Source organism: Anabas testudineus, chromosome 10, assembly GCF_900324465.2.
Source record: "Anabas testudineus chromosome 10, fAnaTes1.2, whole genome shotgun sequence".
Taxonomy (NCBI): domain Eukaryota; kingdom Metazoa; phylum Chordata; class Actinopteri; order Anabantiformes; family Anabantidae; genus Anabas; species Anabas testudineus.
The window spans coordinates 8,419,773-8,434,806 of NC_046619.1; the positions used below are offsets into that span (position 1 = coordinate 8,419,773).

The following is a 15,034-nucleotide window of genomic DNA, read 5'->3' on the forward strand; positions in this document are numbered from 1 at the left end:
TCATTTTCTAAAGGTAAAAAAAAAAAAGGCAGCCAGGTAAATAATGTGCGCCTGCTCTAGCCAGTAGGAACCTGTAAATTCACATCCACAATGTTGAGGTCTAATAACTAGTCTGCCCTGGTTTCCTAATCTGTGTCTCTGTGTCTGTCTGGCTCCTTTCATCTTTAAAGCTCTGTCAAATCAACCTGGAGGGGAAGACATTCTACTCGAAGAAGGATAAGCCCCTGTGCAAAGGCCATGCCTTTGCTCCAGTGTGAGAGAGCGAGCTTCATGTTCAGAGGAAGGAACACTTCTCTCTCTCTCTCTCTCTCTCTCTCCCGCTCCTCTTTACTCCTCTCTGCCCTCCAGCACACTCGTACACACTTTACATCTCCTCTTTGCCAACCACACACCTAGTTAAGATCAGCCTGTTTTTCTGCCCTGCAGATTTAGTTTCTGTATTTGAGGCTTGATGCTATCTTCACATATTTCACTGTACCTTTAGAGCTATTGAAACGTTACTGCCTGTAAGACCAAATGCTGTCTTTTTTTTTTTTTTATTTAATTTTTTTTTTAACTGGAAGTAGTCAAGGAATTGTGGGATTTCATGTCTCCAAGTTGTAGAACTTTAAATCACATTTGACACTAGACAAACTGAAGTTGCATTTAGAGATTTGATCATGGTTTAGTGGGGAAAAAAAAATCCTCTTGACTAATCTCACCCTTGCTCAATCTGAAATAAGATCAGTTCAATCGTCAGGGTTGAAGGAGTCGTTGAGCCTCTAATAATGTCACATATTACAGTAATGATCTGGCACTACTGTAGAGGAGCGGTGGCCCCCATTCAGGACCCTGGCCCACTCACTGACTCTTTCTGCACTGCCTATTAACATAATGGGTATCCAGTCAAGCAGGAAAGGAGGGGGGTGGAGGGGGGGGTCGTCCCCATTTCTGCCCGACTGGACCCCTGCACCTCACCACAGAAGCACTAACTGCTTTACTAATCACTTCGGCTCTGGCAAGTCAGAGCACATTCTGCGGTTAATAGCTGTAATTTGCAGTCATGAAATAATCCTTAATTGATACGATTTTAATAGTCACATGTGGGTGAGGGAGGAAGTGCCGTTATTGTTTTTAAATGTTTCACTTTTAACGTTAGATTTGTCAGAGTTTAAGAGCTTATTTTTAATTCTTGGACATTTTTAATGTAAGAAAAAAGTCATAAGATGTTTGTGTCTCTCGTGTCACTATGATATTGTCTTGTACTTTCTACTTTACTTTGTTGAATATGTATTTATATTGCTTCAGAGTGGGCCTGTTAAGCATTTGTTTTACAGCTATTGGAAGTTAAATTCAAATAAAAAGATTTTGTAACACCATACATTAAGTGCCGGGGGTTCTTTAACTGGCAGGAACAAACATTCATATTTTTCCTCAAATGCATTGTTAGGGGTAAAATCTTTTAAGCATGAAATATTCTAATTTAAGTGTGTTTACATTTAGTTTCCAATTATGTTAAATGTATTTAATCATTTCATCATCAGAGCAACCATTTCATTTTTTCAAGCAAAAGATCCAGTCCTTGATTTAACAATATATAATTTATTTACAACAATTTCAGGTTGAATTACTATACATACCTTTCTGAAATGTCATAGATAGATATATATACATAAGGCCAAGTAAATACTTGAAAGCACTTAGAAACGAATTTCCAAAATTCTACCCACAAATCCATATCATTGTCGAAAAAGTACAGAAAATCTCCCTCAGCAGAAGTTTTTCCATTGCCACAAAAGTTTTGACAACAATTTACATTGATAAGGAACACAAAAGGTAAAAAAAACAAAACAAACAAAAACAAAAAAATAAAGGATTATACAATTGCATAAGCGCTGTGGCATGTAATAAATACAGCATTTTTTACTTGCAGAAAGGCAAGGAACATTGAATCAAGAAACTAAATAGAAAAACCATTCACAAGTACAGAAGTCTATTGTTTTTAGTTCAAAAAGAAAACGGTTCATTCAGAATGACAGGGTGGTACACACTCACCCGGTCTGTCACTCAACACACGCACACACACACGAGACACTGTAGTAATGAGTGACACAAGAAGTACAGCTGTGAGAATTTTCGCCCATAACACGAGGGAGGTGAAATTATTATGAACCCTTGAACAAAGCATGTATGTTACTGACACGCGTGTTACACAGAACTAACAGGCCCAGATTTCATCGTGACAGCGACTGTTTTCATCAAACACACACACACACACTCGCGCACACACACAGCGCAATTGCAGATTTGTAGGACAAGTTAGATGTGAAGATAGATGCTGCACATCCTGGCGGCTGGTGAATTACATTACTGAAATGTGCTTAGACAACACATTTAAGACAATGACAGGGGTGATAAAATTTCACATACAGTCTGACTGTACAGCTGTCATGGCTCATCTAAACATGCTGTGCCAACACTGGCTCATCAGTGTCCAAGAGCTGATGTCCTCTTTTTGCAAATCAGCCTCCACACAGTCCCAGTGCAGTGATTCACTAAGCATTAGTGACCGTTTCCACCTTGTATTTAAATGCTTACTGTTAGAGAAATAATCAGGTAGATGTATGCAGAGTAAGGATGAACAAAATAAGAAACCTCCTGTAAAAGAGTCTCTAAACCCTTAACACTGCAAAAAGTCTTCACTGCTAGATCGCCAAAGAACAGTATATAGGCAAACACGTCACGGTTTAGACTTGACAAATGCTGCGCCAGTTAAGTGTCTTTTTTTTTTTTTTTTGGCTTCATATTAAAATATAATTTACATTTCTTTACAAAGTGATAAAGTAAACTGACACATGTTACCGCTTGAACAAACAGCATAACTTGCCTCAAAGACAAAAGCGACAACGTAATGATGTGGAGTTTAGAAGAGACAGCAACTCTGACTTCTACGATACTAGCTGTAAGTTAAACGAAGCTGAAACGTATTCGAGTGGACACAACGCGAGGATGTGGTGGCCTCAAATGAAATTCAGAAAACTTTGGTTAGCAATTCTGCTGATATACAGTATGCAAAGTGACAGCACACGGCTGGTATAGAAAAAGTATTTACATATTACGTGTGACCATGATCCGTTTCAACATGAAAAGATTTAAAGGTGGCATCACCGTTTGATCTGAAAGGGGCTTGATCTGAGGGTGTCTTAAAATGAATACGTAAAAAAAGGGGACATTTTATGTCACGGCACCTCTATATCAAATAGTACAGGGATTTATAAAATACGTCTGTTGAAGGGAGTCATGTGTAATGGGATGAAGAAGAAGCTAGGAGATGCCACATTACAACGACAAGCAAACTCTGATACTTGTGAAGGGAAATCGGGAAAGAAAAGAAAATCGGCGCCCACTACAAGGAAACAAATGTACATTCTAAATATCTGACAATCATAAAAGAGGCTCCAGTTCGAGTTAAAGGTTGAAGCCGTGGGAGCTGGTAGGACGGGCCGTGCTCACTGTTTGAATAAGAGGGGATTCAGTGAAAAGTGCTCCCTTCACAACTTTTAACAGACAACTTTACATGCAACCCTGAGGCAGACAGAGAGAGAACTATGGCTAATTTGGGATTGCTCACACCTTTTTCAAAGTATAATTACTGAACCACATGACTTTGCCGATACTGCGTATCTTAAGTTATCCTGACCTGACAGATCCATTAATAAAACAAAAAAATACATTTATGCTAAACAAAGTATAATAATCAGCAAATGTGGGGCTGCAGATTATAGTTTGTAGCATGAATCGGCTGGATTTTTAAAATGTTTTTCCTTTTTTTTTTTTTTTGCCATCCTGAAATAAAAAAAAAGTCTTTGAAAACATCTTTTGAGAGCAGAGGCGTGACATTATGAATAAGCCACTCTTAACTTTCTCAGAGAGACGGGCATTTCTCTGATGCGAAAATACCACTTGCCACGCAGCGAATACAGAACATCCCACCAACATTGCTTTATGAATTATAGAGACAAAGCTGCACAGTTATTTTTCAAACTTGAGCAATCTGGTGAAATTTTAAAGAACCTGTTGGATTTTTCTGAATGAAAGTGCTCGGCGTTATTATTACGCTAATAACCCTTTTCGGCAATGTTATTACGCTTACCTCTGCTACAGAATTAACGTAATCAAGGGAAATGTCATTTTAGAAATGAGTTCTGACGACATTCAGTGTTCTCATATGTGCAGCTGCGACGCCTTTTTGGCCCTTTGGCTCCTTCATTAGCTGCAGAATGTGAAACAGAAAAATGCCACAATGAGCGATTGTGTAATATAAGATGTGAAATAAACTACACAGATCAAAATCACAGGCTTTAAATAGGAATGGCTTCTGAAATATGACTCTAGTGAAGATATAACTCACTCATCCCTTCTTTAAAAGACTTTAAAAGAACCCAAACGCCACACGTGTCCATTTAGAAGCTGTGAAGCATCTCATTGAATGCGTTACAGTCACAGATACCTGTTAGACTTTAGAACAAAGCAGAAACGAGGAGACAGATTCTGGGGCTCTGACATACAATCCATTTTAAACCTGCAAGTCCAGGATGTGCTACAAGCCGCCTGCGTGCATGTGTTGTTGTTGTTTTCTTTTTTTTTAAAGTAACAGATAATGACACATATGAGACCTACATCTATACAGCGTCACTGGATTTCGGGGGTGTGGATGTTCCCAGACCCTGATGACCTTGTTGTGTGTGAGATAATGCCGTAATGAACCAGCCAATTGCATATGTGGCCTGTTTTCTTTAACCTGAAATGACTCGCATCTGTGCCACAACCCGAGATGATTATTATAGCATATTAGCTCTTATTAAGAGCAATATACATTATAATAGGGGGTGGACTAAGTTGACTTTAAAATAAAGGCTCTTATCTTTACTCAGTTCATGAATACATTTCCCCTCACACCCAAACTCTAACTCTCCCTCATTGGATCTGTCATTTAAAGATTATTTTACTCTGTTCAATAAGAAATAGGGACTCGGTCCTACACAAACCCCTTTATCTTCTACAGTGAAGAAGAGGGACATTGGGACAGCTCTGCTCTGCGATTCCTGCTGCAGTTATTATGGTGATTTTATTTTGTTATTGGTGTGGTGTACTTCCTCTGCACCAGTCTCCTCACGTTTTCTGTGTTAGCATTCACCATCAGAGACCAGGAATATCATCGCTTCCTGTTTGCCAATGTCAGCCATGACTGTGGCCAGCTGGTTGATGTTGCCGCTGTGGAAATGTTGTGCCTCCCACAGGTCCAGGATCACAGAGGTTGGGCTCGCTTTGGATGCAAAGAAACTCATGTGTCTGTGGATAAAAAAAAAAAAAAAAACAGAACCAACTGTGAGGGAACAAGGAGTCATTTTTATTAAATCAAGCAATGTGCACATATCAAAACAGCCTCTCATTTTATGTCCCCCAACAAAGTGTAAAGAAAACCTTTTCAGCGAGTGTTTTATTGTGCTTCTCCTTCTTGTAACTCTGTCAATGTCAGCTTTTACTGTGTGTTATATTGCTACATCACGATATGCTGTGTTGGAGCACTAAGTAAAAAAATGATAAAAGGCACAAGAACACAGTCTGGCTCTTGAGGCCGCCATCAAATACAGAATCTCCGGCAATTTTTATTTGAAGATTAACAGCATAAGCCTCATTCTTTCGTATTTGATGCTGAAATTGGCCCTAAATCCCATATAGTAAATCCTATATGAACTTTCACAGTTAAGTCGGAAGTGACCTTTTCCGTTTTAGGAGCAGAACCTTTATGATCAAATCCAATCAATGACAACAAAGCACTGGCCCCGGCCAGCTGTATATTTGATGTTGAGTGGGATGTGATCCCCGCAGTACCCGAAGATGCTTGTTTGATTTAATGGCCTTTTTCTGTTCTCCAAATGTCTGGGGTTTTAACTGTTATGTAGAGTACACATGACATTAAAAAAGGAGGGAAGGATGTAAACTCTTGACACAAAGGGGGAATTGTGCAGCGTGAGTGGGGAGGGCTGAGACAGAAGCCCACAACGTGAACAAGTCACCTTGATAAAGGTCAGACATTACTTCCTCGTGTCTTCTGTTTGCTTTTCTGTGTGGCTTGTTTTGGCAGTACACAAGCACTGAGAACAGTGTTACTCTGCTATTTTGAGTCAATTGGATTTTATAGCGCACGCAGCCGTCCCTCTGCGTCGACTGAGCACAACAAATAGAAGTGTTGGTCAAAAAACATTTTGTCAGCGAGTGAACCTCTGTGCTATTATTCAGATAAAAAAAAAAAAAAAAAAAGAAGAGCTTAACGTCTGACGTGTCAGCCCTGCTTATTCACCTCGCCGTGTGAAACACGAGCTTATCTTGTACGGCTGAGACGCAGCCATTTGCACAGTCTTGGAAGAGAAAGATCAAATAAAAGGTTCTTGGCATTTTAAGTTTTATTGATCGGTCCCGTTCTGCTTGGTCTGAACACTTCGCGCACGCACAGAAACAAACACAGAAGTACAGCATGACAGAATGCCAAGGAGCTGCTGCCTTTTCAGGAAAACGTGTTAAGGACGGATCAAACGGCAGAGCAGTTGTTCTTTCCTGAGGCCTAAATGAGAATTGATTATGTTGAGCAAAACATTGCTAATTAAACCTGTAGTGCATCAATTCAATTTGTGATTAATTGGGGTAAATAAAGTTGATTGGACAAATTAAGTGTACCTATTTGATTTCATTACAAGGTAGAAATTAAATTGGAGGATAAGGGATCAATGCCTGGCGCCGTTTTGTTACAGGTACTCCAGTGATAAAGTACAGTTACTGTGAGAATGAATTGGTCTGAGGTCGGCACACAGCCAAACCTATTCCATCTTTTCTCGCTGCTGATAGGCAGCTAGCGTGCCACCTTTCCAATTACAGCCGTTAAGCAGAATGTAGCAGGTACAAGTTTAGCTGCAGACTTTAAGCTGCTTACCTGTTCTTGAGGAAAAACGAAGAGAGGGGTCATGTTTTCTTACAGCAATGATAGCTGTATCCATCAAGTCCATTTTAATCCTATAATGTTCGCCGTGTGACAGGAGGATTAGTTTGCTAAGGCAGAACCTTGTTTACCTGAACTTTAGGGAAAATACTCCAATGTGGTCTTGCACTTTACACTAACTGTGTAAAACTACTGGAGTTCTATTGTTACATGTTCTCATCTTGTACATTTCCGTGACCTTTCACAATTGTGATTTCATGTTCATGTTAAACAAGCTGTGTTCAAGTACTGTGGGTTTATACAGTACCTGTATGCTCGCAACCCCTCTTCTCAAGAGGCTTGGATAAATGAGGCTCCGGTCTATTTCTTAAAAACTTTAGCACACTTCAATGATCACTAATCATACCGTATAAGTCAACTGGTATTTACCTCTCAAGTTTAAGTCTCTGTGCTAGCATTCTCCAGTCGGCTCCATTGGGACAGGGGGCGTCCAGGCTGCTGCAGATCTTCTGCCTGATGAGGTACGGGATCTGAAAGGCGCTGGGGCCAGCCAGTGCTGTGGCATTATTGTCCATTAACAGAAACTCAGAGTCCACAGCTCGGGTGTCCTGGTAAGGTCATGAAGCACAGCTTTCAGAAAACACAATTCTATCCTCAGGCCAACACAAAAGCAGCTCCTTTATGAATAATAAGCATGCTGAAAAATGGTTGGGTAATCAGCTGGTGGTTCCAAGCGATTAGTAATACTAAATGTTACCTTGGCAATGTTAAAGTCGAGGCTAAAGCTCTGTCCCTCCCCCTCCACTTGCCACACGCACAACTGGCAGGTGAGCTCACAGGTGCTGAGGCTGAGCCGCTCCAGAGTGAACGTGCAGTGCAGGTACCGCTGGGAACCGTTCCAGATGTGGTAGAACGGGATCTCCTGCAGAAACAACACGCGGCACACAGAAACGGCAACGCAGCAGCACAGTTAGAACCGCATGTCTGAAACACGCCTTAACAGGACCACCTGCCTAGAATACACTGAGCTCATCATTAATTACACTGACATAGGCTGTCATTGTTAAGTAAAAAAAATGCTAAATATATCTGAGGCAGCGCACTGACAACCCTCAGGGGAAACAATGTGCTGTTATTGACAGTTTCTGTAAAGGCGTTAATAGCTGTCTGATTATGTGCAAGCCTAATAGATAACCTGGCATATGTACCATATCTCTGGCATGTAAAATGTTTGTCATTTAACCATTACTGTCCCGTTGATTTGGCTTCTCTTTGCAGGTATGTTCAGTATGAGCATTCCCAGGTAGACTGCAAATGATGCTGTCAGTATAAAAGCTAAAACAACGTTTCTAAAACGCATTATGTGAAACAGAGATACCTGCTATACTGTAGCGGAGAGATAATAGTTTTACTACCACTGTACGGCACCAGCTTATGTCTAGCAAAGAGCTACCAGGGAGTGCTTGGTAGAATTTATTCAAGGGCCTGACAATATCTACAGCTTTCTCTTTGTTGCTACATATTCATGCTTCATTTGGGCTCCACAGGACACATTTAACTCTTCACTTCAACTGGGGTTCAACAGCTGACAAGAACTCTGTTTGAGAGTGAAGTGGCGCTGCGGTACACGTTACTGACCAAACGGGGGCACTGTTACCCAGCCAGACGGGCGACAGAGGAAGCTCGGTGAAATGCTCGAAAGTCTTCACGGGGCCCCGGGGAGACTAAAGGCCTTTTTTGACCGCACTGCTGAGAGGGGAATAACGCTTCCAAATGAACAGGCACAGTCCAGAGGAGTAAGCCTCTGTTCTGGGTGCATTGTTGCTGCCGCTGCTTGCTTGGCACAGCCTGTGTTCTCTTTGGGGACCTGGTGCTCAATGCTTACATAGTTACAGCCAGAACATTTTCTAGTCCTCTTTCAACAGCTCTCGTGTCTCCATCACTAGGGGCTGCAATGCAGTGGGCTACGCAGGTGTGAGGAGTATAGAAGAGGTGGAGAGGTTCCAAGATTTAGGTTGTAAAGTTCCAGATATTTACATACTGCTCTATATTTCATCTGAGCTCCCATTGAAAGAGCGGCAGCAGGGATAATCAATCAGCTTCCAGCTCTGGGTTAGTTGCACACAACCCACATCCAATATGCACACGAACACAGGCACAAGCAGGCAAAAAAACATGCACAGTGCATGCACAGGAGTGCACCAACACCCAAAAGGTTCCCTTGACTCCAACAAATGACTTAAAGTTGCACGCAGAGCCAACAACACAAAGGTTTTTGGGCAGAGGACTCCCACGGTACCAGACTGAAAAACACTCCTCTGTGTGAATCTTTAAAGTGATCAAGTGAAGAAAAAAACAAAACATACTTAATTAAAACTGGGAACCAAGTAAAATTGAAACAACTTTCCAGAGACAACTAGACCATGAGCCCTCATTAACAATAAAAAGCAGCTCCTGAAGAACTTTTGATTACTCAGTAACATCACTTTTGCCGACACGTACTCCATTCTTCTTTAATCTCTCTGGGTGGCTAATTTAAAATAACTTTAGACAACATGGATTTGAAATTGAGTATACAAACAAACACATTAGAAGAGCCCTGCATCTTCTGATCCCCTAATTTGACATATTCATCCAGGCACTTGTATTACATCTCTGGGCTCCGGCTCTGACTCCCTGCCCTCGCCGCCCCTCAGGGCCGTCCAACACACCTGGTAGCCAGCTAGCAGCTTGCTCCTCCAGTGTGCCTGGGGCATGTCATGGATGGACAGGCGCAGGTTGTGGTAGCTGTCTTTGAAAAGCAGGACGTGAGGCTCATCTATCAGCCGACCCCCGAGCTGCCGTTCCATCTGCATCACCTCCTGATGAAAGAGAGAGGCAAGGAGAGGCGTCAGGGCTCAGAGGAGACACATTTAGCATCACAGTCACAGAGGTAAGTGAAAATGTGCAAAAACAATTCATGACTGTGTAGCTTTCCTGTTTACACGTGTTGTGGCGCATCACTCGCACACAAAACACAACAGGAATCTGTCCACACACACAAGAGACATGGACAGTGGTGGGAACATATAAAAAACTGGACCCGGATGAACACAAACATCAAGACTTGGTTTTTCCACACATACGCAACCCAATAAAAACACAGCACAAGCATGAGGTGGGGGTACAGTACATCTTAGGACCGGAAGCCAGTGTCCCTGCGGGAGCCACAGTGGGCTGGTCTAACCTGTCCTCACAGTGCTTTAATGTCATCACAAGGTTGATGCCCTGCCTCGGTGTGTGTGTGTGTGTGTGTGTGTGTGTGTGTGTGTGTGTGTGTGTGTGTGTGTGTGTGCGCGTCCAGCTTTCAGCGACTGCATTAGCATGCGAACGCTGCAGCCATACCGGCCCACTGCTGTAGCTACCTGGGCTGTGATGAAGAAAGTGGACGAGCCATTAGTCAACCACTCATTGTCCTCGCATGGTGAATCTCCTTAATTTCATTTTTGTTTTTGTGCCAGGAGAGATTTGTACATGCATGCTTAATATTTTAATCTCTGTGGGACTTGCTCAGTGGACCATTTGTTGTGATCCAAATGACCATCTGGAATAGGATGATAATACCCGCTGCATCTTTCCCTGATCTATCAATTCGTTTTGAGTTGGATGCTCTTTGAGTCCTTAAGCATCAAATACTTTGGACGGTGCTCACGTGGGCTACCTCGCACTCCCAATTAGAGGAGAATATTAGAACAAGAGAAAAAACAGACCTCTGAAATTAGTAGAGCAAAATTACCTTAGAAATAAGAGATGTTGTTTTAATTTGTCTGAGGAGGGAAAACAAGATGGCAGCAGAAGGAAAACAGGCAGCCAGAATGTGTCCTGGAGTCTAGGAGGCGTATCTCAAAGACAACAGCTCCAAGAGTGAGATGTGTGTATAGATAGTGGCCATATGTTGAGTGCTGCATGCCAGCGTTGTTGCCCATGGTGTGATTTCAGCAAAGACGTCTAATTAAGGTGGAAAATGGCAGTAATTTCTATCTGCACAACACTGATTCAATTTTATGCCCTCTGTCCCAGGAATGGGTTCGACTGATTTCAAATGTAACGGAAAGAAAACTGTTAATTATCCATTTGGGGTTTCTACCTGCTTTTGTTATTTGATGCGCTCACTACTTCACTGAATGAGCACTTTGCAGTTTAGCCTGAGAATTGAATTTCCACATTTGCAGAGCGCATTGCTAATTTCCATGTTTGGTTAGTATTTATATTCTTGTTAAACATGAATATTATGCCCTCTGTGATTATCTGTCTTGATTCCTGCATTCATTGCATTGATTTATTGTTTTCATACAGATGCCACAGAACATTAAAGATCATTAAAGCACAATGATCTGATTGTGTGTGGCTGAAATATTCTCCCTACTGTACTGCCATGCTGGAGGAGTGTGATGTTACCCAGCCCACTCACTCAGAACGGGAAGGTCAGACAATGGCTCTGAAGCAAAGCATCAAGGTCTAATGAGTTAATAACAGGGGGCAGAGCATTCTCCACAGAATTAAAAGCCCTCTGCTATTATGTTACGCAGACAAAAAGCACATTATGTGGGAAACACAGTTCTTAAGCACAATTATATGCTGGGGGCTATTAGCATTGCAAAACTGGGGCTGGTGGACTTTGATTATGTCTTTGACCTATAGCAACTGATCTATTGGCCTGCTTTTAAGAGAAAGAGTGCAGAATGCCAATTATCTTATTATCACAGCCTAGCTACTAGAATGAATCCTAACTCACCTTACCAGCAGCGTGTCATGTCCAAGGCTGAAACAGCAGGATTACAATCGAACAGGGTCTAGGACACGGCACTCCTGCTACCTGTCAGGGACACTAAACGTATTGAGGGATGCACAACACACACTTGCACCTTTAACAGTGCACGCGTGTCCTCTCTTGTAAATGACACACAGTCTCTTTTGTGCATTGTTTATCTGTGTCTGAGTGCTCGGAAGCGTGTGTATTAGTGTGTTTTCGTGCAGGATCTCAGCATATGTTCTGGACTGAGAGAATAATGGCCCTCTTTACGCCCCATTATCCTGTTAACAAATGACAGTGTGAGCAAGCTAATAGATGAGAAGCTAAATTTGACCATATTATTTACTCTTTCTGGGGGAAAACAATGCAAGGTTTGGAATTAGTTTATCAAATCACATATTAATCATCAACTCGGGCTAACATTGTGTTTCCATTCAGTGGAGATAAGTAGAGCAGTTTCTCTTAGACACCCTGACCCTGTACAACTGTGGAAACATTAAGATGCATGAGGCGGGTGAGAAGTTCAAGTACTGCAGGAGAAAAACCCCTTTTGTTCTGACGGAATTTGAGATAGCCCGTGGTGTGTGTGAAGACTGTGAATTTAGAGCCGGCCGTAGCCAAGACCACCCCCTGACATGCAATGAGGCTGGCTAAAGAGAGTGAGATAGAGCAGAGAAGAGTGAAAGGAGCAGGGGCAAGAGAGACGAGAGACAGAGGCAGCTTAACATTTGTGTCTCCAGGTCACTAGAGTGGCCAGCTTTAGCAGGAGAGATAACAGGATTACTGCAATCACGGCCACAGTTTTCTATGACTTCAACCCCCTTTCCCACCATCGCTCATCTCTCCCACCCCTCTCCACACCCATCCCCTCGTCTTCTTGGCTTGGACCAGAGCGGGGACTGTGATGGACTGGGGCTGGGCTCCACCGGGAAGCAAGAGACACTCATACAGCTAATCTCTTCGGGCTGGTGCTGACAGAAAGAGGTTAGTGGCTGAACCAAACTGTCTCTTGCAACAAAAACGATGCCAGAGAGAGACACTCTAAACAAATCAAAGTTTGGGGTATGAAGCGCTCGACTGGTTCAAAGTCACAGATTCAAATACTCTTCTTTCCTCACAGTTAGGTCATGCTCTCACATGTGGTCTTCAGTTGCTCTGGCCGGGTGTGGAATAAAATGATTAACTTCACCGGCTCTGACGGGGCTTATAAGTAGTGTTTGATCAGTTAATTAGTCAAGCTACATGTCATCGAAAACAGAGCAAAACACAGGCTTTAATATCCTCATAAAATTGCCCTCACCCCCCACCCTTAGCCACGTTGCGTCCTTGTGTGTTTAAAAATGTGCATTCATAGCAACGATCCATTTTCAGAGCTGCTCTTTTCAGGCAAATGCATTTGTTTATTGAGAGGAGCCTGGCTATGTGGGCTCCATAAATCTGTGTATTTGTCAGCAGGATGTGACAGGCTTTTCCTCTCTGACTGAGAGTCTATCAGTCTGAGCTCCAGTGGCCGTGCCCGCTACAGTCAACTCTGATTAATAACTACAAATAGAAGGGACTTGTCTGCTCAGTTATAAATGGGAACTATGTTTGCTAGGGAAAAAGATGCACATTCTGTCTGATAAATCACAAAGTGGTACAGCAAAAACAGCACACAGGAACACAAAAAATATAATATGGAAACAATTTCTCAGCTGGGCTCAGTGATAAAGCTGACTGTCTTGTTTAACTTAATGCCAGCAATTACTGAGCTATGCTCTTCTGCTATTTTTCCAAGAATTTCTTGCCAGTAACTATTCTGATAGAGGCATCAGAAAAACTGTATTGCACTCTGTACGCTGTTGGGTTTTTTTTTTTCTCTTCTGATACATAAAAGCAAAAACTTGCTCAAATGTTGCTCGCTGTTCTGAAGCTAGCGAGCAAATGTCTTGGTGGGGGCACATAAACAGTTTATGAGCCCTTTTAAAAGCAAATATGAATAATAGCTTGAGGTCAAACACTATACAAATGAATCCAGGAGCCACTATTTAACCAGTAAGACATTAATTAAGCATTCATTTAACACTGGAACATGCTTACATTTAAAAAATTTATTAATTTTTTTTAATTAAAAAAAAAAAAAAGGTCAATGTTTCAGCCTCATTACATAAATATTGACAAGTGCTTATGAATTCTCTAGAATATAATGCTGGGAGTGTATGGGGGAGTTAACTCAAACATTTTCTCAGTATTTGAGCTCATATTCATTTAGAAAGTGTTAAATCTGTTTAATGTTAGATCAGAGAAATTATGCCATATGAATAAAGGCCTTCCATCCAGCATATTACTGCAAACTTTGCTCTATTGGTATTTAATATGTTTACCGTTCAATACAGAAAAGAGTGACTAGTGCTTCAACCTCAAAAAAATTAATCTGACAGGAAGTGGGTGGTTTATAAATTATTTGACTTAACTGTACAACAACACTTGCTTTAAACACAGACGTGGGTGTAAGAAAGAACATTTAGCTATCAATAAACAGCAAAATATTTTGTTATTGTTCCACTATTCAAACATGGATTATGCTTAGTGTGCAATGGTAAATAGTAGCATTTAAATGCATTTCTACCTTCCTTGTACTCAACGCACTTGAGACTGCTTTTCCTTTACACATTCACAAGCAGCTGGCCATACATGACAGGAGGAGCCCACAATTGAACCACCAACCCTGCGATTGAACCACCAACCCTGCAATTGGTGGACGAACTCCTGAGTCATTGCATCCCCTAAGTGGAAAATATATTTTATTTTTCATAGTACCTCCTGAAAAGTTTGTCAGTATCACAGCTAAATATAAAAAAATTCAAATCCTACAAAGCCACCTCTGCCAGCACACTCGGACTTTAATCAAATGTTGGTGTTAGGTCTATCTCTGTACTGAGTCAGAGGCTTGGTTCACTGCAGGTGTTTCAATCAGTTGTGGAACGGCACAACATCAGTGACGCCTTCCCACAGGTCTAGCTGGGAACAACCGAGTGCACAGTGAGGGCGATACCAAACGCTGATCATGTCTCCTCTGCTGCTGTGCCAGCCTTGGCTGGGCCCATCAAGAGTGGGACACACATTAAATATTAACTTAATTGGTCCCGGCTGAGGCCTGCTAACATAAGGCAAGCATCAGACGGAAATGTCACTGTTTCCCCAGAGCACCCGCACACTTAGGATCAAAGACAATAACATTGGTTCTAATCTGCTGTAATTGGGAGATAAGAGATGGCATGACACTG

The 15,034-nt window shown here is 41.9% G+C and overlaps 2 protein-coding genes across 6 annotated transcripts in view; one reads left to right on the forward strand and one right to left on the reverse strand.

The window, feature by feature from the left end:
- Window positions 1–1,360, forward strand: part of pdlim7 (PDZ and LIM domain 7) — a 28,458-nt gene extending 27,098 nt beyond the window's left edge. For both annotated transcript variants that reach the window (XM_026357634.1, XM_026357635.1), the window contains exon 11: window positions 171–1,360. In XM_026357634.1, coding sequence (XP_026213419.1) covers window positions 171–257 — 87 coding nt within the window. In that variant the 3' untranslated portion in view covers window positions 258–1,360. The remainder of the gene's footprint in view (window positions 1–170) is intronic.
- Window positions 1,361–1,652: 292 nt separating this feature from the next.
- Window positions 1,653–15,034, reverse strand: part of unc5a (unc-5 netrin receptor A) — a 119,176-nt gene continuing 105,794 nt past the window's right edge. For all 4 annotated transcript variants that reach the window (XM_026358545.1, XM_026358544.1, XM_026358543.1 and 1 more), the window contains 4 exons: window positions 9,688–9,837; window positions 7,734–7,898; window positions 7,406–7,584; window positions 1,653–5,331 (listed from right to left, as the gene is read on the reverse strand). In XM_026358545.1, the coding sequence (XP_026214330.1) occupies window positions 5,166–5,331; window positions 7,406–7,584; window positions 7,734–7,898; window positions 9,688–9,837 (660 nt within the window). In that variant the 3' untranslated portion in view covers window positions 1,653–5,165. The remainder of the gene's footprint in view (window positions 5,332–7,405; window positions 7,585–7,733; window positions 7,899–9,687; window positions 9,838–15,034) is intronic.